Genomic DNA, 25,568 nt, shown 5'->3' on the forward strand with positions numbered 1-25,568 from the left:
CATCGCCTTTACCTCCAGGAGAAGTTGAGGGACGTGAAGTTCTTTCCTGGCCACGGGGGGGACGCGCGGGCACCTTCTTTGAAACTCGAGCGCGTGGCCCCGGGCCAGGGCGTCCAGCACCCAACGGTCGGTGGAGATGGACTCCCACACGCTGACGAAGCCCGCCAGCCGGCCTCCCACCGGGGTGCTTCGGTGGGGGCCCGACCCCACGGCCGGTTCAATCCTGCTTGGACGCGGCCTTGCCGCCTTGGCCTCCTTGGCGACGACGGCGGGGGCCGCCAGACTTGCCTCGTCCTCTGTAGGCCTCTTGCGACGACGAGCGGGCCGCTTGACGGTAGGAAGCGAAACCGCCGCCGGAACCTTTGGAGGCGCCCTTGCCTCCGCCGCTCCGAAAGGGCGTCCGCCGTTGCTGCAGTACTCCAAGGGCCCGGGCCGTCTCAGTATCCGCCTTGATGGCCTGAAGGGAATCGTCCACTGTCTTCCCAAACAGGTTGTTCCCGTCGAAGGGCATGTCCAGGACCCTGGTCTGGACGTCCTGCCGAAAGTCCGTAGCCTTGAGCCATCCGCGACGTCGAAGGCAAACGCCGTTGCCCATCTGGCGGAACCCAGTGTCGGCGATGTCCGTCGCCACGGTGATGGCGTGGTCCGAGGCCACCTCACCTTCCTGCAGGATCTCAAGGGCCTCCGCCCTCTTGTCGTCCGGCAGAAAATCCAGCAGGGGAGCTATCTTGAACCAGAGTTCCCTGTCGTAGCGGGCCACGATAGCCAAGGCGTTGGCCGCTTTAATCGTCGTCGCCGCCGACGTGATGACTCTGCGTCCCATGGCATCCAATTTCTTTCCCTCGCCGTCCGGCGGGGAAGTCGACGTGGAGGCCGCACCCCCCCCGCTTTCTTCCTGGCTGCCGCGGAGACGACGGAGTCCGGGGTAGGCTGCGCCCGGAGGCATAGGGGGGCCGAGTCCGGGACCCGGTACTTTTTCTCGTACCGGTCTCTTTTCGCTGGCGTCGTGGAAGGGTTCTTGAGGAGGGAAAGGCCCTCATCCCAAATGTCGTCCAACAGAGGCACTGCGAGGACCGTCTTCCTCTTGGTCTCGCGCCGTTGGTAAAGGAAGCCTTCCTTTTTCTTCTCCTCAGGGCAGAGTTGGAAAAGCTCGGATGCCCTGGCGATCATTGAGTGGAACGATCCAATCTCGTCGGGCGGAGAAGCCCTGGTGGGAGGCGACGACGGAAAATCCTCGTCGTATGCCTCGTCGTCCGTACCCGTCGCTGCCGTGTCAGTCCCCGTATCATCCCCTCGGGTGGACGGGGAGGAGGGCTGGACGGGGCGCGACGGTTGAAAAGGAGGCGGTGGATGGATCCTTCTTTTCTTGGTAGGGGGAACACCAGAAGGTCCCGGTTCTGGATCCCCCGACGGGAGAGGTTCCTCCGTCGGTAACGGTAGTCTCGTCCTTATCTCGGAGCATAAGGACTGTATAGCCAACAAAATGGCCGCTGAGTTGTCTTGCGGCGCTGGCAGAGGGGAATCCGACGGGCGAGCAGGGGCCCCGTCGGTATCCTCGACGATGTCGTCGTCGTCACCTGCGTCGGGGCCCATTCCGACGGGCTGGTCTTGTTCCACGCCTAGGCCGTGGCTTAAGACCTCGATCAGTTCCTCTTCTGAGGTTGAGGCCGAATCTACGACGACGCCCTGCCCCCCCTTCTTCCCCACGGAGGGTTTCACGGGGGTCCTATCGATGGGCACGAAAGAAGACTCCCTCCGAGGAGGCAGGGAGATTCTGGGCCCCGAGGCCGCCACCACTGGTGCAGCCTCCACAGGCTGGGCCAGGGCCGCCGCGACCGTTTCGATAGAGGGCTTGGTCGAATGGATCAAGGCCTTCACCACCTTAGGTGCGCTCACCGCCTTATCCTTGAGGGAGGGGGCACTGCCACGCTCCTCCTCTGCCTTAGAGCTCGACCGGGGTCTCTCCAGGAGCTTCGCCGGGTGCTCGGCCTTCCTCTTACCCGACCCAGAGCGTTGGCTCGTGGTTGATGGCGCCGGGGAGGGTGCGCCCTGCCTGGCGCCCGTAGAGCCCGACCGTTCGGCGCTCCCGGTGCCAGCGGACTCGCGGTGCTTGGCCTTATGTTGGGCCCCCGTCGCCGGGGCGCCCTCAAAGGTCTTAGAAGACCGCTCAGATTTCTTCTTCTTCTCGCCAGACGGGCTCTTACCCTCCAGCCAGCTGGCGAGACGTTGATGGCGGTCCTTCATGGTCCGTTCCGACATGTTGCCGCAAAACGCACAGTCCTTCTCCACGTGCGTCTTGTCCCCATGAAGGCAGTAAAGGCAGAAAGAGTGTTCGTCCTCCTTGAAGACGTTCTGCAGCTGGCATCCAGGGCAGGCCCTGAACAGCTTTCCGGGCGTCGAGCTTCCCTTCTCCTGGGCCATCTCCGAGACCGGGCCTGAGAAGCTTCTGGAGTCCTCCGAAGTGTAGCTCGACGAAATCTTCACCCTTGAGGGGCACAGATGAATCCGACACGGGTCCCCGTTGATCGGATGTAGGATCGGTGGAGCTTGAGGCTCTTTTGACCGAAAGAATCGAAGTTTTTGTGAAAAAGCGCGAAAAAATAGCACTAACGCTCGAGAGCAATAGCACGAGGATCCCAACACATGAACGTGCGGTAAAAATCTGAAGATGGCTGCCAGAGGCGGTGCTTAGGTAGAGGGCAGTCATTGGCTGTGGTCAGTATGACGCAGAGACCAGTGATTGGTTATTACTACGAAAGACAGATCAGAAACAAAACTGATACTGGTTTTTTCTTTACCGAGGATTCCCAGCCTGACGACGGGGAATATTCATGAGCATGTGAATCCATGCCAGACCCCATGCTGGAGAAGTTACTTACCTGTAACTGTTGTTCTCCAGCATGGGTCTGGCATGGATTCACATGCTCATGAATATTCCCTGTCGTCAGGCCGGGAATCCTCGGTATAGAATAAAATCAGTATCAGTTTTGTTTCTGATCTGTCTTTCTTAGTAGTAACCAATCACTGGTCTCCGGGTCATACTGCCCCCAGCCAATGACCGCCCTATCCCTAAGCCCCGCCTCTAGCAGCCATCCACAGATTTGGTAGCACGTAAAGTGGCAGTATGACCAAGTGAAGAGCCGCAGAGGGGTAGGCGGGAGGGTTCGCATGTGAATCCATGCCAGACCCATGCTGGAGAACAACAGTTACAGGTAAGTAACTTGTTCCTTCTCCAGCATGGGGTCTGGCATGGATTCACATGCTCATGAATATAAGATTAAATAGCAGTACACACATGCACAACCACTGAGGTGGCAACAGGCTCAACATTAAGCAATACAACAACTCAACATTAAGCATCTCTTACCTCCTCACCAGGCTCACCTTAGGCGAACAGGTTGCGCAGCACTGCTTGGCCGACCCTGGACTCCTCCCTGGAGTCCCGATCGACGCAGTAGAATCTTGTGAAGGTGTGCGTCGACCTCCACGTCGCAGCCCTGCAGATGTCCAGCAGGGGCACACCAGACAGGAACGCCGTGGTAGCAGCGATCGCTCTGGTCGAATGGGCTCTCGGACGGCCGGGCAGCAGTCGGTTTGCCAACCGGTGACAGTGCATGATGCAGCCGGAGAGCCATCTGGAAATGGAAGTCTTCAAGAGAGCCTTCCCTTGATTCACAGTCCCAAAGTTCACAAACAGCTGTGACGTCTTCCGAAAACTCTTTGTGCGGTCCACGTAGAACTTCAGCACTCTAGCTACATCCAGCGAGTGCAAAGTCCTCTCGGCCGGCGACGAAGGCGACGGGAAGAAAACTGGCAACACCAAGGGCTCATTGAGGGGGAAGTTCGACGGCACCTTGGGCATAAAGGAGGGGTGCGTCCTCAGCACCACCCTCGTGTCATGAAAAGTCAAGTATGGAGGCTTGCAAGATGGGGCCTGGATCTCTCCCACTCGTCGTGCGGAGGTGATGGCCACGAGGAAAGCTGTCTTCCATGACAGGAACTTCAAAGGTACCGAATGCATAGGCTCGAATGGGGCCCCCCCAAGAGCCTGGTCAGCACCACATTAAGCTCCGACGCCGGGGCAGGAGCCTTCACTGGCGGAAATGATCGGAATAGTCCCTTCATGAACTCTTTCACCAGGCGATGAGACCACAAGGACGCCCGCCCCGTAGTCCTGGTATATCGGGAGATTGCAGCCAGATGTATTTTGATGGAGGCGTGAGCCAGTCCAGCTTTGGCCAGTGACAGTAGATACGGCAGTGCTTGAGGGGCCGTAATCCGCAGAGGGTTAATCTTCTGTGCACGGCACCAGACAGAGAACCTCTTCCATTTATGTCCGTAGCACTTGAGAGTTGAGGACGCCCTGGCCTTTGCAAGAACCTCTCTGCAGTCGGCCGGGATGTCGTACCCTCCAAACTCTAGTGCTGCAGGAGCCAGGCCTGCGAGTTCAGCGACTCCGGGTTGTGGTGAAGAACGGTGCCTCCTTCTCTGGAGAGAAGGTCTGCGTCCGTCGGCAGCTTGACTGGTGGGGACGTTGACAAGTCCAGAAGGTCCGGGAACCAGATCTGTCTCGGCCACGCCGGTGCGACGAGGATCATCCTGCACCGGGACCTCTTGAGCTGGTTGATGAGCTGGAGCAGCAACGGCAGCGGAGGGAACGCATAAAGAAATAGGCCGTCCCAGGGGAACGAGAAAGCATCGCCCATGCTCCTCGGCTGGGGGAACCTGCTGGCGAACCTCCGGCACTTGGAATTCGTCACCGTCGCGAAGAGATCGATATGGGGTTCGCCCCATCGTCGGAAGAGTCAATCCACTTGATCCTGGCGTAGTTCCCGCTCGTGGCACGAGCGCAGCTCCCTGCTGAGTGAGTCGGCGATCGTAATTTTTAATCCTGCCAGATGAAGAGGCACCAGAAACATCCCTTGGGCGACGGCCCAATGCCGTCAGATCCTGGGCTTCCTTGGATAGGGCCGGGGACCTGGTTCTGCCCTGCTTCCGGATGTAGAACATCGTGGTGGTGTTGTCGGTGAAGATCCTCACCACCTTGCCCTTGAGGTACGGAAGAAAAGACCTGAGGGCCCAGAACACTGCGCGGAGCTCCAAGATGTTGATGTGGAGAGAGCCAAAGGCCTCTCGCGTGAAGATCTCCGGAGTGCGCTCCCCAACCTTCCAGGGAGGCATTCGTCGTCACCGTCACCTGGTGAGCTGGGGTCTGAAAGTCCGTGCCTGCCGACAGATGGGAGCGGGAACCCCACCACCGGATCGCCTGACGGAACATCTCGTTGAGAGGGATCCTGTCCTCGAAGCTGCCCGTCGACTGGACCCAGCGGGCGTCGAGGAACTCTTGTAAGGGGCGCATTCGAAGCCTGCAAAGGCACACCAGATAAATGCAGGAAGACATCATCCCGAGGAGGGATTTGATAGATCTTACCCTGGCCATGTCCGTGGCCAGCAGACGCTGCATCTTGCCCAGAATGGTCCTGGTCTTTTCCTCCGACGGCGAGGCCAGCAGCGCCACTGTGTCGAGCTTGGCTCCCAGAAACAGGGCGACTTGCGACGGAACCAGGTGGGATTTTGGAAAGTTGATGGAGAATCCCAGGTCCGTGGACGGTCTTCGCAGTGTGCTCCACGGCGAGCTCCCTTGTCCTTGCCCGGATGAGCCAGTCGTCCAGGCGAGGTAGACGTGGATCCCGTGTAGGCGCAGCCGCGCCGCCACCGGTGCGAGGCACTTGGTGAACACCTTGGGTGCCAACTTCAATCCGAACGGGAGGGCCTTGAACTGGTAGTGCCGCTCTTGGACCACGAACCTGAGGAACTTTTGGTGTCTTTTTAGAATGGGGATGTGGAAGTACGCATCCTCCAAGTCCAACGACGACAGGAAATCGCCCTCCTCCAGCTGTCCCAGCACGTGCTGGAGGGTGACCATACGGAACTTTTGTGCCTTGATGTACTTGTTCAGTCGTTGTAGGTCCAGGATGGGGCGCCATCCTCCTATCTTCTTTTTTACGAGGAAGTACCTTAAGTAAACTCCGGAGCCCCGAAGCCTCTTTGGGACGAGCTCGATGGCACCCTTCTTGAGCATCGCCCTTACTTCCAACAGTAGTTGAGGGACGTGATTTTCCTTCCTGGCCACGGGTGGAACGCAAGGGCACTTCTTCTGAAACTCGAGGGCGTGCCCTTGGGCCAGGGCGTCCAGCACCCAACGGTCGGTGGAGATGGACTCCCACACGCTGACGAACCTCGCCAGCCGGCCTCCCACCGGGGTGCTTCGGCGGGGGCCCGACCCCTCGGTCGGTTCAATCTTGTTTGGAGGCCGCCTTGCCTCCTTGACCTCCCTGTCGATGACGACGACGACGGGCACCACCTGACTTGCCGCGTCCCCTGTAGGCTTCCTGGGACGAAGATCTTGCCGCTTGTCGGTACGTGGAGGAGCCACTGCCGGATCCCTTGGAGGCACCTTGTCTGCCTCCAGAGAGCCGAAAGGACGGCCGTCGTCGTTGGAGCACTCCCAGTGCCCGGGCAGTCTCTGTGTCTGTCTTGATGGCCTGAAGGGACTCATCAACCGCCTTCCCAAACAGGTTGTTCCCGTCGAAGGGCATGTTCAAAAACATGTACGTCCTGGCGGAAATCCGTGGCCTTGAGCCATCCTCGTCGTCTCAAGCAAACGCCGTTGCCCAACTGACGGAAACCGGTGTCCGTTGCCACTGTGATGGTGTGGTCCGAAGCAATCTCACCATCCTATAGGATTTCAAGGGCCTCAGCCCTTTTGGCGTCCGGAAGGAAGCCCAACAGAGGGGCGATTTTGAACCACAACTCCCTGTCGTAGCGTGCTACGATAGCCAGGATGTTGGCCGTCTTGATAGTTGTCGCTGCGGATGAGATGATCCGCCGTCGCATCGTGTCCAACTTCCTGCCCTTGCCGTCTGGCGGGGAAATTGATGTCGAGGCCGATGCCCCCCCAGCTTTCTTCTTTGCCGCCGCCGAGACGACCGAATCCGGGGTAGGTTGCGCCCAAAGGCACAAGGGGGCAGCATCGTACCGGTCCCTCTTTGCCGGCGCCGTGGCAGGGTTCTTGAGGAGGGCGAGCCCCTCATCCCAGATGTCATCAAGAAGCAGTACGGCGAGGACCGTCTTCCTTTTAGCCTTGCGCCGTTGGTAAAGGAACCCTTCCTTCTTCTTCTCTTCTGGGCAGGGCTGGAAGAGCTCGGATGCCCTGAAGATCATGGCATGAAAGGATCCAATCTGGTCGGGCGGGGACGCCCGAGCAGGGGGCGACGGGGGACACCTCCCGTCATCACCTCCGTCGTCATCTGTACCTGTCGTAGCCGTGTCCGTGCCTGTATCATCCCCGTGGGTAGTAGACCGGGGGGAAGGTAGAGCAGGCCGCAGAGTTGGGAGAGATGGCGTAGGATGCATCCTCCTCCTCTTATGTGGTGGACTCTCCGAAGGTCCTGGCTCTGGTTCCCCCGTCGGGTCTGGATCAGGTACCTCCGTCGGGGGGAGGGGCAACCTTGTCCTTATCTCCGAACATAAGGATTGAATCGCTGACAAAATGGCCGTCGAAGTGTCCTGCGGCGCCGGAAACGACGGGCGCGAGGGCTCTTGAGGAGCCTTGTCGGCGACCCTGTCGCTCTCGTCGTCGCCCTCGTCGGGATACCTCCTGATGGGCTGGCCCTCTTCCACAACTTCGATGAGTTCTTCTTCAGAGGTCGTGTCTGTATCCACGATGGCCACCAGCCCCTCCCCCACCTTTTCCAACAAGGACTTCGTGGGGGTCTTCTCAATGGGCAGAAAGACGACTCCCTCCGCGGTGGCAGGGAGACTCTGGGTCCTGAGGGCGCCTCCACTGGTGTACCCTCCACAGGCTGAGCCAGGGCCGCGACGACATCCTCAATCGAGGTTTTAGCAGGGTGAATTAAGGCCATCGTCACCTTCTGGACGCCTGGGGCCTTCACCTTGGGGGGAGGGTCTGAGCCTCGCTCCCCCTCTGCTGGAATCTTCGAGATCGACCGGGGCCTCTCCAGAAGCTTCGCCGGGTTCTTGGACTTCCTCTTACCCGAGCCAGAGCGTGGTTGATGGTGCCGGGAGGATGCGCCCTGCCTGGCAGCCAAGGAGCCCGACCGTTCGGCGCTCCCCGTGCCCGCTGACTCGCGGTGCTTAGCCTTTTGTTGGGCCCCCGTCGCCGGGGCACCCTCACAAGACTTAGAAGACTGCTCGGACTTCTTTTTCTTCTTCTCGCCTGACGGGCTCTTCCCTTCCAGACAGTTGCCGAGACGGAGGTGGCGATCCTTCATGGTCCGCTTCGACATGTTCCCACAAAACTTGCAGTCCTTCTCCGTGTGCGTCTTGTCCTCATGGAGACAGTAGAGGCATAACGAATGCTCGTCCTCCTTGAAAACATTCTGAAGCTGGCATCCAGCGCAGGTCCTGAACAGCTTCCCGGGCGTCGAGCTTCCTTTCTCCTGGGCCATGTCCGGGGTAGGCCTCGGAACTTCTGGAATCCTCCAAAAGCGTAACTTGACGAAATCTTCACCCTTGAGGGGCGTAGAAAACTCTGAAACAGATCCCCGTTGATCGGATGTAGAAACAGTTGAGCTTGAGGCTCTATTTAACTGAAAAATGAGAAAAATCTCCTGAAAAAAGCATGAAAACGCAGCAAACGCTCAAGAGCTACAGCACGACTCCCCCCAACACTTGAACGTGCGGTAAAAATCTGAGGATGGCTGCCAGAGGCAGAGCTTAGGGAGAGGGCAGTCATTGGCTGGGGGCAGTATGACCCAGAGTTCAGTGATTGGTTACTACTAAGAAAGACAAATCAGAAACGAAACTGATACTGATTTTTTTCTATACCGAGGATTCCCGGCCTGACGACGGGGAATATTCATGAGCATGTGAATCCATGCCAGACCCCATGCTGGAGAAGTTGCCTATGTCCCAAGACAAGGAGCTAAACTTTCAAAATAGCACCAAGGTCAGCTGACAGAAGAAAAACAATGATTCACCAATATAAGGGCAGCTGGAGCTTGCAGCAAAGCCGCTCACACTCTCACTACATTTACAAACCTGAACAATATGCATACCTTAGCACGAAGAGGCACTATACGAGATAAGAGGCCAATCAGGATGTCAGTGTAGACGCTTCTTTCATGAGCTTCATCAATTATCACCACTTTGTACTTCAAGAGCAAGAAATCCTGGGGAAAAAAGAAGAATTCAACAAGCGGTCACTTTAAGAGTTCACGTTCATTCAGGTCTCCAACATCACTATGTGATGGAAAGGATTCCCTCCCATGAGCAGTAAACATGGATTGAGTTATAAAAAGATCCTAAAGGCAGATCTCCGAAGGTGCACGCACAATGCCATATGTCCAGTGACATGGGCCAAAAGTTGCACGTCCATGGCGTTGTGAACCATAATGCATGACCACAGCCACGTTGCGACTACCATTATCTTCATCTATTTGCTGAACACTGTTAGGAAAGCTTTCTCTTGGAGCAACTTTTCCTCCATAGTCTATATGATATGATATGATATGGCATTCATAACACGCTTATACACAAGTTTTTCAAAGCACGACGAGGCAAGGGAGGGGGAACCGAGGTAAGAGAGAACGATTTTACTAGGCCAGGTGACGAATTGTGATATTACTAGGCCAGGCGACATTGAGATTGCGCAAGTGCAGGAGCGGGGGGAAAGTGCGGGGGGAGGGGTAGTGGGCAGTGCAGAACATAGGATCAAGCATAGGATCAACAGTAAAATAAATAAGAAACAGTAGGTAAATGTGCAGCCAGTAAGTGCAGAGGTAAGTGCAGACATCAAGTGTCAAGGGATGGTGGGGACTGTAGAGATACAGAGAAAAAAAGCCCCCAAGTGCAGGAGTTGCCCAGGAGACAGTTCAGAAGTGCAGCTGGCAGAGGAGGGGCCTGAGATCAGAGGGTAGCGAGTAAAAGGGGGAGAAGCGGGTAGGGCGGCGACCTGGGACTGAAATCAGAGGGTAGCCAGGTGACCAATGCAGTTTCAGTCAGGAGTTCAGCAGGGGAGAGGAGGAGAGGAAAGCAGAAGCCAAGAGGAAGGTCTTGAGGTGCTTCGGGAACCGGAGATGGTTCTCCTCAAGTATGGAGCCCCAAGCGTTTTGCTTTTGTTTTTACACCATTTCCTGACATTTTACAGAGGAGTGAAGCCTTCAGCTTCACCCCTGGCCTTTTGCCCACTTGTTATGGGGAAACGGACTAGCCTTTCAGACTATCAGAATTGGGAAACTAGGTTTCCCTTTTTCTTGTTCATATTGCACAAAGCATCTTACAATGCAGTGCAATGGGGATACTTTTGTATCACCCTAGAAACTAGATGCTAAAAAGTTTTTTTTTATATATGTGCCTAAAGAGAAGCTGGTGGCAGCAGTTGCTTATTCACTATTTTTACTGTACTTTTATTTAGCTCACTCGTATTTACCACGTGTGGCTACTAGCTGTGGCTAGTGTCCTAACATGGTCATGCCACAGATGTTTCATTTGTTCTTTGCCCATTGTGTCCTTTAACCATCTTCCAGCTTTGCCAGGTCAGGAAATTCCTTTTATGGTTATGCACTTGCCCCGGAAAGCCTTGATTTTGCAGGCTACTGCGGGCCATGTGTGTTGCAAGCCAGGAAGTGGGTTGGGACTGGCTGGTCCCAATCCACAAACTGGTTCCTGTATGCATGAGTTTCACCAACAGGGGCCCCTAATTGGACCACTGGGTGTGTGTGTGTGAGGGGCAGATCGTCCATTGGTTGGGCTGAGTTTCTGTGCTCACCTGGACTTTAGGATAAGAAGAGTCCTGCAGCCATTCCACAAAGATCTGAAGAAGAGCCAAGTATCCTGCATATCTGTGAAGACATCGGAAACCCTGTGGAACGATCCTAAGAAGGCCTGGCGACCAACCTTTTCTGCAGTCCCGGTGGAACCCTGTCGGATCTTAGAAGACCCTCATGGGTGCTTTGACCCTTTAGAGTGGCGGGAAGAACCATTCTCAATGTCTTCTTCGTGCCCTTTGGAGTCTTCGGAAGGGCTCCTAGGCCATCTAGTGGACTGACCAACTCCAATCTGGGCTACCGCGGTAGAAGCGTTGCCATTCAGTCTTTTGAATCGGAACTCCAGGGGTTTTCAGCTTGTCCTACAAGTAGCATTCCTGCGAATCGGCATCCCAGCATCAACGGATCCCAATATGGAAGACTTTCTACATCTGTGACATCTGTGATGCTTGCTGTCGCCTTGCATCAGTGCCAATCGCTGAAACCGGCTTTCATGTATCTAGTCGAGGACCCTGAAGAGTCCTGTATTGCACGAGAAGAAGTTGCACAAAGCACCTGTCCCCGAACAGAACTTCTCTTGTACATGAAGCTCCTAGGCTTCTTCGACCAGAATCAACCGTGGCAAAATCTACCTCAGGCAACACTCAAACAACCTTCCAAGTTTGAGGAAAAATCAGAGTATGGGTGGTAAGTTATAACAATGCTTACCAGTAGCCCTTTCTCCACACTTGATTCTTTTATAAACTTTTGCAAACTCCTTTGTAACACTTGTTAAAAAGCAAGAAAAACATTTTACTTATTTGTAAACTCTCTGGACTACACCTTTTGGACAAATCATCACATCCTCATATCTAATTACTTGTTTGTTTGTTTGTTTATTAATTTGTAATGCGCACCAGACCCAGCGGTATCAGGGCGCAGCATACAGGAGGATACATGAATACTTTGATCTTATAGTTACACATGTTACAAAAAGAAGCGTACAACAGTTCCCAGGTGATATACAATTAGGGATCTGTAAACCAGATATATGCATACAAAAGGAAGCAAACAGTCTATAATTACATAATTTACAGTGTTAATATACAACATATTCTAAATTTGCAGTGGCTTGTATACAGTCAGATATAGATGATAATACTATGATACATGCAGAGGAGGGACAGGCAATAGGGTGGGTTAGTGATCATTTTCTCTGAGCCATTTAATGGTGTTGTGTCTGAAGATCAGAAAGGTTTGATCCACCCTCAGGAATGGGGGTTAGGGAGTTCCATAACTGCGCTGCTTTTACCTGTAAGCTGCTCCCCCTGGATTTTGTCAATTTAAACCTAGGTACGACTAGGCAATCTGAGTTAGCAATCCTGGTGGGTCTTACCTTCCGTTTCAGATATGGTGGGGTTAAACGGATTGTTCTGCACTGACAAGCTGTGACTGTTTATATGTTTTGTATTGTTAGTGTTGTGTGATATTACCTGTTCCAAGTCATGTTTATAGTGTGTTAGGGAGAAGCCTGGATTATAGTGTGTTAGGGAGAAGCCTGGATTTTGTCAATTTAAACCTAGGTACGACTAGGCAATCTGAGTTAGCAATCCTGGTGGGTCTTACCTTCCGTTTCAGATATGGTGGGGTTAAACGGATTGTTCTGCACTGACAAGCTGTGACTGTTTATATGTTTTGTATTGTTAGTGTTGTGTGATATTACCTGTTCCAAGTCATTTTTATAGTGTGTTCTTTGCCCAATAATACATATAAATAATTATGTACTTACCTGGAAATCCGTGACTGCTTCACTGTGCGGACTCATTGTGGACCCCTGACCCCACTCACCTTTCCTGAGACTTAGCCTGAGCCACTCTCCATGCTACCTTGTTTGGCTAAGTTTCCAGAGTTCCCCCAAGATCACTATTCCTAGGCTGGTCTCCTCAACTCTATCCCCCAGGCCAGAGTTTAGAAATCCATCTTAACCAACACCCTGCATTCAACGATGAAGGCCAATGATGAAGAGTCCACGGCGCATCATCCATGCCGGCCTATGCACTTCTTCCCCTGCCAGTGATCTCAGTGTATAGCCGCCCCATTTGTTTACTTGCTCATTTGTCTTTTTTATATTTGCATTTGTTGTGAATTGTGTTCTGTTACCTTCTGTTTTTACTCAGTTCAAAATTTGTAGTTAATTTTTTTCATGAATGTTTTATATTTGAAAGGTTGATTAATTTCATCCAACCGAATAAAAAAATTAAAAAATAGTCACCCATTCCCACATAAAGCCTGTGCTTCCAACCTGGCCATGCTCAGAGGGCAATCCCTGGGCCTCACTCCATGTTCTTTAAGCCACTTCCCTTTCCTTCCTCCTTTATCCCTTCCCAATGGTGCTCTGGACCTGGAACATGGGCCCATGACAGAATAATGACTGTCCCTTGACATCCTTTCACTGCCTCCCGACCCATTTCACTTAGTCTCTTCCCAATGCCTTTGCAGGACCTGGAATGCAGTCTGCACTTAGATGTGAAGGTCTCTGGCCTCTACCTTCTTGCTCTTGCTGCGGCACTTTGAAGTGACATTTCTATTGCAAAGTAGTAATAGAAAAACTGCAAATAAAAACAGAAAGAATTTCTGATATCTAGAAAAAACAGAAACCTAGAAGTGGCCACTGAGACACGTCAGTAACTGTGTTCATGTTACATAGAAAGATCTCTTTATAGGAGCTGAGATATGCAGAGGATTCTCAATACAATGGTTCGAGTCACCAGAAATGATCATAAGTTTGAGGAGCTGAGCTACAGCGAAGGGCCTGAGGGAGAGGAGCAGAGCTACAGCGAAGGGCCTGAGGGACAGGAGCGGAGCTAAGGAGCTGAACTACAGAAATGGGCAGATGAGTTGAGCTGCTGCAAAAGATCTTGGATGAGGTGCTGAGCTACAGCGAAGGGCCTGTGGGAGAGGAGCGGAGCTAAGGAGCTGAACTACAGAAATGGGCAGATGAGGAGTTGAGCTGCGGCAAAAAGATCTTGGATGAGGTGCTGAGCTACAGCAAAGGACATGAGAGAGAGAGAGAAGCTGAGCTAAGGAGCTGAACTACAGAGATGGGATGAGCTGCTGCAAAGGGTCTTGGATGATATATATTTTATGTATATCGCGCTCGTGCACAAGTGTTTCAGAGCGCGACCAAGCAAAGGGAGGGGAACAAGGGAGAACAAAAAAAAATGAAAACAACAATCTTACTAGGCCCAGTGACATTAAGAACGCGCAAGTGCATGGAGAAGGGAAAAGGGGGAAAGTGCGTGGAAGGGGAGAAGTGGAAAGTACAAAACAGGAGAGAAAAGAATAAATAATGAAATAAAGAAATACAGGCAAGGAAAAGGTGGCAGTGCAGCACGCAAGAGGCAAGTGCATGATTGGTCAGATAGGGTATTTCTGATAAGTGCAAAAGAAAGGTGGGGGACTGTATGGGTACAGATACAGATCCCAGTGTAATGGGTGGCCCACATGCAATGCAGGAGGGAGTCAGGGTGAGAAGTTACCTGGGCCAGAAGGATACAGGGTGGCCAGGTGCATGATTTCAAGAGAGAAAAAACAGGTAAGCAGAGGAGAAGAGGGGCAAAGGAAGAGGCAAAAAGGAAGGTCTTGAGGTGCTTCAGGAACTGGAGATGGTTCTCATCAAATTTCAAGGTGGCAAAGAAGCTGTTCCTAAGTCAGGCCCCAGCCGAAGACAAATCTACCCACAGCTTGTTTTGTAAGAAAAACGACTGACCGCAAGGGAATTTGAAGTAAAGGGGCGAAGGGCTCGGGAGGGGAGGTATTAACGGAATGATAGTTGAAGGTATTTTGGACCCAGGCCCCAGAAAGCCTTGTGAACAATGTAGAGTTTTAAATGTAATCCTTGCATCCACTGGGAGCCAATGAAGGGATTTCAGAGCTAGAGAGATACGATCGCAGGGCTTGAGGCCAAGGACAAGTCTTGCAGTCCTGTTCTGGGTTAGTTTTAGAGGGCGGAGAGTGGAGGCAGGTAGATTTAGAAAGAGGCTTTTGCAGTAGTCAAACCTGGAGAGAAACAGAGTTTGGGAGACAGTGAGCTTCTGGGGGAAGGAGAGGAAAGGGAGAGTGCCTCTGAGGAGGTGAAGTAAGAAGTTTGACTTTTTAGAGACGTCAGAAATGTGGATGAGGAGCTGAGCTACAGCGAAGGGCTTGAGAGAGAGGAGCTGAGCTAAGGAGCTGAACTACAGAGATGAGGCGCTGAGCTGCTATACAAGGTCTTGGATGAGATGCTGAGCTACCAGAAAGCACTAGCCTCAAACATGAGGGCAAACTTCAATTCATTAGGATAAACAAGTAATTCATCTTTGTTTGGCAATAATACATTTTCTGACAAATTCATCAGTCAAAAACGTATACCAATCAAAATGAAGGAAAAAAACGCATACCATTTACATGAATTATCATAAATATAACCAATACCTCAATAACGAACAATAAAAAGAAATACATTACCAACCATCCAATAAAAACACATAAAACAACCATCCAATAAAAACACAAGACATGGCCTTCATTTCACCTGGTAATTACACATGTTCCCATTTAGCACTCCGTGTGAATAAGGGATAATTATGCAGTTCACCTCTGAATGCACGTACTTCTATAAAATGCCCTCATAAAATGAACTGTGAGTGCATGGGTGTTCTAGGAATTCTAAGCTGATGAAAGGAAGCTAAAGACCAATTTCACAGCTCTAACAATCAAATTTCATACATGCGGTAGCAAACAGCATTTCCTTAATCCCTCACAATAGGGGCAAAAAAGTGTTTTAAAGTTTTGGGCTGTGATTATCACAAACATAATAAACCACGTGCATCTACATTCTTCCATTGCGCAATAGTAGAAGATAATGACAATTAATTCAACCTCAAGGTAGCAACAAGTTATCTAGCGCTAAACCACTTTATAGTAGATTCACATCAGATTATTATCCAACCATTTAAAACGTAGATACCTTGTCACTGAGGAGTTTCTCCAAAGTAACACAAAAAAAGTATTTTCTGACTCATAAAGTAGTGCAGCATTGGTGAACTAAGTAACCCACACAACATAGAAAGCCTGTGTGCTCATAATCAAGCCAGGTGGATGTATCGGGGTGATCGATACTGCATACATCTTTAATAACCCACTTATTTAATTTTTTCTTTTTAGTTGTGCAGGCAAACATTTACTTTTTTACACTTATCACATTTAAAGAAGACAACTATATAATAAAATCAAAGGATAGTTACTTTTAGCACATAGAACATTTAAACAGACTTCCAAGATTAAAATGATTAACTTTATAGAGTACACATGAAAAACTACAATAAGCCTTATGTATACATTTGATCGGTTGACCATGAACAATGTGGCAGAATTTAAAAGATGCAATTAGTGTAAAGATTTTTAAAAGGTTATTTCAAACGTCAAGCACAATTCATTATAAAGCATCATGGCATCACCCAGAAGACGGAAAAGATAGGTAAGAACGCCAAAAGCTTTGTTTTAATATACAAGCAACATTTTTTAAAAGTGCATATAAGTATGCAATCATTTCCATCCATCAACCTTTGCCAGAGCTGTTCAGAACAAATTGCTGGTACGTTTTGTTCCCCGTAGGCTAGCCAATACTCTGTACAAAAGGTGGCTGGGGTATTGCAAGTGGCAATCAAATGTTTACAAGACTCAAGTTCAGATTAGCCACAGAGCCTACCATTCCTTAATTACAACTCTAGCCCCCATAACTTCCAAAGATTTCGAAATATTACATTTTTTATTTCATATATTCCCTTCTAAGAACAAGATTAGCGAAGGCTTTCAAACGATTCGGAGTTCAGTAGTAATCCGGAATATAGGGCATATAGTCTCTGCAATGGGAGAGCGTGGTTAAATCAACAATATCTTGTTCCTAAGTGTGAGAAACCGGACGGTATTCTCCCACCTACTACCTCAGGATCTTTCATTCAGGTGGCCAGGGAAGGACCATCGCTTTTGGATCCCGACCCTGGGGGTGGACAAGTGAGCGAGGATCACCCGAGTGGAGGGTCATGAGGGATTGGGAGGAGGATACCCAAGAACAGGACAAGGTATTCCCCCAGTCCTAGTAATACCCCAACCCACTCTGCCCCAGCCTTCATGGGGTACTTTCAATCTCACCCCATCTCTCCCTCCCCATTTCCAACAAATACTGAGATGAGGAAGAGGCAACTGGGAGCAGTAAAGATTACCCATAGAAGCGCCATGAGGAAAGTAAGGGAAACACACAAAGACCTTAAACTGTCCCACTGATAGAGTCAGGCATTTACTAATCATCACTCACACCTGAATCGACTTTACTGTTTTCACAACCATAAAAGGTGTGTTCTTTTTCAAGAGAGTGAGCGAGTTGGGGATGCTGTCTGAACCAGAGGAGCCAAGGTGCAGAGACAAACAGGAGCGGAGGGCTGGGAGAGAATGTTGTGTGCTGATACGCTGGGCCGGTGTCTTTGAAGGGCTGCACCGTGACGAGGGAGCTGTGTCTCCAAGGAGCGGGAGTTTAGCAGCCTGCATCCTGCTGGTGGCGTCCAGGGAGGTGCTTGTTCCCTTCGGACCTGTGCCGGCCCGCAGGGTGTATGGGGGGCAGGTGGTGAAACCCTGACCTTAACTCTGTGTATCCTGTAGGTACTGCCGGTTAACAAGACGCTGCCTGGAGAGTTTCGTAAAAACAGTGAGAAAGAAACTCAGGAGCGGGCGCATGACTGTAGCAGAGCGTGAGAAAGGCACAGAAATAACAAGTTACTTACCTGTAACTTTTGTTCTCCAGCATGGGTCTGGCATGAATTTACATTGTCATGAATAATCCCTGTTGTCAGGCCGGAAATCCTTGGTAAATGAAAAAACAGTTTTACTTTCACTTACAAACGGTATTCCTCCTATAAACCAATCACTGTACTCTGGGTCATACTGCCACCAGTCAATGCCAGTCTTCACTCCCTAAGCCCCTCCCTTGGCAGCTATCTTCAGATTTGGAAAGCATGTAAAGTGGCAGTAGGACCAAGAAGAGCCGCAGAGGTGTAGGAGGGAGGGTTTGCATGTGGATCCATGCCAGACCAATGCTGGAGAACAATAGTTACAGGTAAGTAACTTGTTCCTTCTCCAGCATGGGGTTTGGCATGGATTCCAATGCTCATCAATAAAGAATACATAGCAGTGCAACATTACATAATCACAGGAGGTGGCATGAGTCAACAGAAGCAATTACTCTTACCTCTGGAACAGGCTCAACTCAAGCGAACAGGTTACGTAGCACTGCTTAGCCGACTCTGTACTCGTCCCTGGAATCCCTGTCGACGCAGTAGAATCTCGTGAAGGTGTGTGTAGACCTCCATGTAGCAGCCCTGCAGATGTCCAGCCCGGGTACCCCAGACAGGAACACCGTCGTTGCAGCGATCACTCTGTTGGAGTGGGCTCTCGAATGCCATGCAGCAGTCAGTTCGCCAACCGATGACACTGCGTGATGCAGCCGGAGACCCACCTTGAGATGGAAGCCTTGGACAAGGCCTTCCTATTGTTCACAGGGCCAAAGTTCACAAACAGTTGAGAAGTCTTTCGAAAACCCTTTGTGCGTGCCACCTAGAACTTCAGAGCACGAGCAATGTCCAGCGAGTGCAAGGCCCTTTCAGCCGGTGACAAAGGCTTCAGAAAAACACAGGTAACACTAAAGGTTTGATGAGGTCGAATTCTGGCAGAACCTTCGGCATAGAGGGGTGCGTCCACAGCACCACCTTCGATTTGTGGCAAGTCGGACATGGCCGTTTTCAGGATAAGGCCTGGATCTCACCTACCCTCCTGGCAGAGGTGATGCCCACAAGGAAAGCTGTTTTCCACAAGAGGAATTTAAGAGGGGCCTTGGCACCTCCATTAGAGTAAGATTAGATCAAACCGGCACCTTGTCATCATCGATCGAAACATTTAAGGAAGTCAAACAGGGTTGTCCCTTGGCAGCTGCGATATTCAGTTTGTTTATATCGGACATTGGCAATTCCATCGAGGCCGTAAAGTCGTTCCCGCCAAAGATGCACAGATCCCAGTCTGAGTTGGCTCATGTACGCAGACAACCTCATACTGCTGGACTTAACACCAATTGGTCTGCAAAGAAAAATCAATGCAGTACAACAATACGTGGTCGAAAATCATCTACTTATCAACACCAAGAAATGTGAAATACTTGTGCTGAAAAAGCTCAAAGGCGGTTGGACAAGAACAACGAAGAGCCAATCTTGGTTCATGGGACAAGAAAAACTACTGATATCATCTAGTGTAAAATATCTCGGAATGATCATCAGCTCCAGTCTCAATGATGATCCATGGACAACAGCGACAAAACGCAAATGCAAACAACTGGCAAACCAAGCTCTAGTGCTAAAGAGAAGATTCGGAAGATTCTCTCTCAAAGTAGTCCTGCGATTCTACCAACAAAAAGTAATACCAGCACTAACGTATGGGGCAGAAAACGCATTGGGCTGTTCATGGGTGGTGTGGTCCACGCTTGAGAACACCTTCTGGACGAAAGTTCTCGGTAACACCTTCTGGATGAAAGTTCTCGGTATAACGAAAGGAACTTCGACGGCCTCAATCCGGTACGAACTATCGCTAATTTCTATCCATGCACGAGTATGTTGGAGTTTGCTATCCTTATACCGGAAAACAAAAGCATGCAAACAAATTCCGCAATTTGCAATTTTACACAATGCCGACTCGTCAGCCCCAGGTGTTTTGGCAATGTGGCTTAAACAATGTGAAAGTTTAATGTCAGAGTATGACATCAACCCAGAGCTGCTCCAAGGAAATCCGGACGCAGCGAAATTAAAACTGTGGCACCTGGAGTGGGAGTCAACATGCTCCGAAAGAGGGACATCCAAAATACTGAGCGAAGTGCCACCGGAGGCTCGAGCATTTAATAGTCTGCAAAAATACATCGAATTATTCCCAGACCCAAACGCTAGGAGGTTGTTTATGAGCTTTCGGCTTAATATGTTTAAAACCAAGGAACGTTTGAGAGCCTGGCCAGCCAACGCGAACTTGAACCCTTTGTGTCGTTGCTGCCCACAGGACACTGAAACTTTAAAACATTTGGTGCTATTTTGCACCAATTTACGTACAGAGAGAACCCGACTATTGGGCACTTGGGGCGAGTCTCATCCATCCCTGAATGCAGATGAGTGGTGGCAACAAATGTTCAACGGAACGGATTTATTGCCGTTGACAAACTTTTGGGCGATAATCGAAAATCGATTACTGGACTAAGTGTATTACACTCGTGACGTGTTACTCAAAACTATGCCCAGTGCCTAATTATATGAAAATGCAAAATGACAGAACAAAAAAGTTGCTGGATAATGTGGTGGATTGCAATGAGATGTAATGAGTAATAACGAATGATTTCATTTTAAAGGTTTGCATGTAAACCAATAAAATTAATTAAAAAAATATGCTCTATGAGTGACATATAATTGAATCCGCTGAAGCCTCACGTTTCGGGACACCTTCTTATGATACCTTTGGGCTCTATCCCAATGCCCATCCGACATGGGTTCTCCCACCTCCTCTTCCCAATCTCGCCTCAGTTGGAGCAGCTCCTTTCCCACCCTAGTCCCCAGTAGCTCATATTTGCAAGATATTTCATGCCCACCTTCTGAGATATCATACATCGACTCGATGGTAGAAACAGGTTGTTCTGCAAGCACTGCCTCAGGCCACCTTTCTCGCACTCGTTTAATGATTCTGGAAAAAGTAATGTGTTGGCCCTTATTCACCCCAGTGTCCTCTATTAGCCTCTGAAAGTCCAATGCCTTCCCCTCCTGCTATATATCTCCAAGGGTAGCCAAGCCCATCGGTTCCCAGTATCTACGGACCCCTTTTATCATTTGGGAGTCCTCCCCGCATAGCACCACTAGCGGCACCTACAAGGAGAATGGGGCTGGGTTTCCCACAGTCTGCCATGCTCTACGCCACACTTCCCAGCCAAGCACGAGCAGACTTGCCATTCCTAGTGCCTTTGGTTTAGGTAACCACACTGTCTCTCTAAGGAAGTAGGGAGCAGGATACTTACATAACAGCCTGGCTTCAGCCGTTTCTTCTACAGACAACCACCTGGCCACATATTGGAGCTGTCCCGCCAAGTAATATAACTCAGAATTCGCCAGGTTTATACCCCCTCTGTCACACGGGTTTTGTAATCTCCAGAGGGCCACCCTGTTCCTGGAATTGTGCCATATGAAAACCCTGCACAGGCTGTGGCGTTTGGCAAAAAAGCCCTTAGGGATCACATGTAGGATGTTTACAAAACAGTTTAACAGTCTGGGCAGGACTACCATCTTAATCAGAGCCGCTCTTCCCATCATGGCCAGGGGTAGTCTGGACCAAAATCCCATGCTATTCTTAATACCTTCAACTGCCTTTTCCGTATTGTGTTTGTGTTCTTCTCCTGTCGTGTGGTATATGTCAATACGTAGGTATCGAAACGTCTCGGTTCGCCAGGGTATTGGCAGATCCGGTAGGCTCCTCGGTAGGGTGCGTCTGTACCTCCCCAGGGGGAACATGTTGGATTTCTTGGGGTTTACTGCTATACCTGAGAGGGGAGCGTATCGTTCCATCACCACCAGGACATATTGTAGGTTCTCCTCTGGGAAGCGCAGATATAAAAGTATATCATCGGCATACAATGATATGAGATGCGAACCTCCCGCAGTGTGGATCCCTATCTCCCCATATTGTTGTCTGAGGCAGACTGGCAATAGCTCGAACGCAAGGATATATAGCATAGGCGACCAGGGGCAGCCCCGTCTAGTGCCTCTGACGAGTTGCCATTTATCCGAGATTGTAGCACCCGTTTTGACCCTTGCAATTGGGGAACTGTATAACATTTTGACCCACCTCAGATACCCCGGCCCCATCCCGTATTCTCGCTAGCAGCCAAGGCCATCTCACTGAGTCAAAGGCCTTAATTGCATCCAGCTAAACGATTGCCAATTCGCCGGGGTCCTTCTCTGTTTGGTCAATAATGTGGTGAAGTCTCCTATGATTGGCAGTTATGTTCCTGCCAGGCACGTAGCCTGTTTGGTCAGGGTGTATCAGTCTGCCGATGAATCGCTTAAGCCTGTTTGCTGGCACTGCTGTGAGGATTTTGCTGTCCTGGGTAAGCATTGATAGGGGTCTGTATGACCCACCGTCTGTGCTTGGCTTACCTGGTTTTAAGAGCGGGATGATCACCGCCTCCCGTAGGGACTCCGGCAGCCTACCGCGCTCAAACGCCTCATTAAGCATGGCCAGCAGCGGGGGGAGCAGCTCTTGTTTGTATGTTTTATAGAATTCACTGGAGAGCTCGTCCGACCCCAGAGGTTTGCATGTGGGCAGGTGTTTAATCACTGTGTCTAGTTCTTCTGAGGTGATTGGGGCCTCCAGGTCTGCCCGTTCCAGATCGTCTAATGTGGGCAAGCCCATGTCTTCTAGCGTTTCCTGGAACTCTTGATCCATTTCTTCCCCTGCGTCCTCATAAAGGCGTTTATAATATCTAAGTAACTCTTTGTTTACTCCCTCCTGGGTATCCCAGATCTGGCCCCCGTCCACTCCGATTTCCCTAATCACTGGTTGTGATGTTTCATTTTTATATAACCAGGCCAGCAATCTGCCCTACTTGTCTCCTCCCGCATGCTGCCTTTCGACATATTTCTTGTAGCTCAACTTACATAATCTATCCCAGTGCTCACTGCTGGCTTGTTGTAGCAGCCTCATCCTTACCCCATCCTCCTGAGAGGTGCCCCCCTTACGCATTATGTCTTCCAACTCCCTCTCCGTTTCCTGCAACTCCCGTTCTATGCCCCCTTGGAGTCCTCTAGATGTTGATATGGCTACACCCCGCACTACTACGTTGAATGCCTCCCATATGGATCCCACAGATTGAACGCTTCCGTTGTTAATGTCGAAGTACTCAGTGATCATCTCCCTCAGGTCCTCCCGGAATCCTGAGTCCTGCAGGGCTTCAGCTCTGAGCTTCCACGTCGGGATTCGCGCTCTAGGGGGTTGGTGTCGCCACTCCATGACCAAGGGGGAGTGGTCCGAAAGCACTCTGGTCTCATATTCCGCGCCCGTCATTTCTCCTACTAGCTCGGCAGCAACGAAAATATAATCCAGCCTCGTGTGCAAGTTATGTGGTGCCGCATAATGGGAGTACTGCCTGTCCGCTGGGTGTAGCTGCCTCCAGACATCTACGAGTTCAAAATCTTTCAGCAGGGTCTGTAACGCCTTTGCGGACGGGGTGGGTTTGTCTGGTTTACCATCTGATCTGTCCATATTAGGATTTAATGAACAATTAAAGTCCCCTCTACATAGGATCGCGCCACCCAGTAGGGGGCTAATTTTGCCATATAGAGTCCTAAAGTAAGCCCCTGTATCTTGGTTAGGGGCGAATACGTTTATAATGCTCACTTCCCAGTTTTCCAGCATCCCCCACACTACAATCATTCTTCCTTTCGGGTCCATTGTAGACTGAATCAGCTGAAAAGGTACATGCGGTGGCACCCATATGATAACCCCCCTTGCATAAGCCGAGTTGTGGCTCCCGTGATGCTCCCTTTCCATTTGCTCTTAACCACCTCCAGTTTCTCCCTAGTAAGGTGGGTTTCCTGTAATAATGCTATGTCAACCCTCATCCTTCTTAGGTACATCATTACTTTATTATGCTTCGAGTAGCTATTGAGGCCCCCTCACGTTCCAGGTCACCACTCTAAGGCTACCCGACGCCATTTGTAGGATATCCCGCCTCCCCTCCCAGTTTCCCCTCCCGCCTGATGTGACACAAGATTTGGCTCGTTCCCCTCCCACTTCCAACAAACTCTGCCCACCCCCTTTCCCAACTCTAAACCACTGCACACAACACCTTCCCTCCCCACACCTGGATCTCAAGCCCCCCGCGTTTGGTCCTGCCTTGGAATGTCAAGGTCAGGAGCCCGCCAGGGTATCACCGGACTACCGGTGACCTAACTAAGCTTCTCTTTGTGGGAATATGAGGGCTGGCTGTGTAAGGCTCCCGCGCTAATATCAAGGTTTCTCGTGCTAACGGATAATGCATACATGTATAGACCTAGTTGCACCCTCCCATAGGCTATGTCTTGTGCTATATTCAAGTCCCATTGTCTTAGGCTGTGACACCATAGGTGCCACAGACAAGTTACTTATCTTCTCCTTCTCCTGTCTGGATACCAGATTCTTGAGGGCAACTCTGCGTGTCCAACCATCCCATAGCGTCCTCCAGGGTTTCAAAAAACAAGGTTCTGTTCTTGTGGAACACCTTCAGTTTTGCCGGGTAGAGCAGCATATACTTGTGGCCTGCTTCACGCAATCTTCTTTTCACCGTCCCAAAGTTAATACGTCTGCGCTGCACCTGCAATGTGTAATCCGGGTATGCGGTTATGTTTGCCGACCCCCTTTGTATTGTTCCGCCCTTCTTAACGTGTTCAAGAATTTTTTCCCGATCCCGGTAGCTCACGATCTTGGCTATCACCGGCCTAGGGGGGGTTCCCAGCGGTGGCCTCCTCATCAGGGCCCTGTGCGCCCTTTCCACAGAAAACCCCTGGGTCAGCATTCCCCCGGTTATCTCCTGCAGCAGCATAGATTCAATGTACTCCGTGGGGTTGGATCCCTCAGCTCCTTCCGGAAAACCAACAACACAAATATTATTCCTTCGGGCGCATCCTTCCGCCTCCTCCGCCCTACTTTCCAGGTTGCCCACGCGTTGCACTAGGGCGTGGAGTTCCGTATCATGGGCTGCGCATCCGCTGTGTTCGGGGCCACCTCTTTTTCTAGGTCCCCGGTGCCTTCTGCCAGTGACCCGACATCTTGCCGGAGAAGATTCACCTCCTCTTGCACCGCCCCGACTTTGAGCTCTAGTGCCGCTTTCAATTCGTTCATGGCCAGTCCCCGTTTGGTCTCCCAAGCCACTTTCAGATCAGCAATCGCAGCCAGGAACTCCTGGTCCTTGCCCATAGTGTCTTTGCCCCCAGCAGGGGTTTTGTCATTGCTCCTGGCTCCTTCTGCACCCGGCGATGTTCTGGCGCATTCGTCGAGCGTAGGTTGCTTGCCCTTTGTTCTTAAGGGTTTGTTGGTCATCATGGTGTGTCAGAGAAGTGTGGGCAAACCCCACCGCTTGTAGCCCCCGTACTTAGTAAAGTTAACTGCTATTAGTGTCAGGGCCCAGCCAGGCCGTATCAGGGGTGTCCTTAAGCTGCCTGTTCTGCTCCTGGAGTGGGCTGTGTCCTCCAACATAATTATGTGGGTTTATTCAATCTGCTCGAACCCCGAGCCCCAGCCCCAGTTGGTCTGGGTCCTCGGGCACACCCCCAGTGCTTGTGGGCCCCCCCGGGCTTATTTGCCGGCCCAACGTGCGTCACCCATGAGCCCCACCAGACAACCGTCACTTCCCACCCGACGGTGGTGTCTGTGGAGCTTCCCACCAGGCACGCTTCCCGAACAGGCTGTATTGGGAGTGCCCTTGAGCTCCCAGTCCAGCTCCTGGAGTGGGCTGTGTCCTCCCACGTGGTTATTTAGGCTATTTGGCTCGCTCAAAACTGGAGCCTCATCTCAGCGGCTCTGCTGGCATGCCAGCCTCCTGTGGTGTGATGTGTAGGGCCCCGGCACTGCACGATGGGCATCAACGTCACCTCCCGCTGGAGGCCAAACCAGTGGCCCAGTCCAGGCGTCTGGCGCACAGTGTTACTGGCCTCAGTG

General features: G+C 51.1%; 1 protein-coding gene across 1 annotated transcript in view; it reads right to left on the reverse strand.

Annotated features, from left to right (window-relative positions):
* DHX37 (DEAH-box helicase 37) overlaps nt 1-25,568 on the reverse strand; it is a 1,051,990-nt gene that overhangs the window by 783,438 nt on the left and 242,984 nt on the right. The window contains exon 9 of the mRNA XM_069620118.1: nt 9,081-9,194. Coding sequence (XP_069476219.1) covers nt 9,081-9,194 — 114 coding nt within the window. The remainder of the gene's footprint in view (nt 1-9,080; nt 9,195-25,568) is intronic.

This window comes from Ambystoma mexicanum, chromosome 10, assembly GCF_040938575.1.
Source record: "Ambystoma mexicanum isolate Mex_15411 chromosome 10, UKY_AmexF1_1, whole genome shotgun sequence".
Taxonomy (NCBI): Eukaryota; Metazoa; Chordata; class Amphibia; order Caudata; family Ambystomatidae; genus Ambystoma; species Ambystoma mexicanum.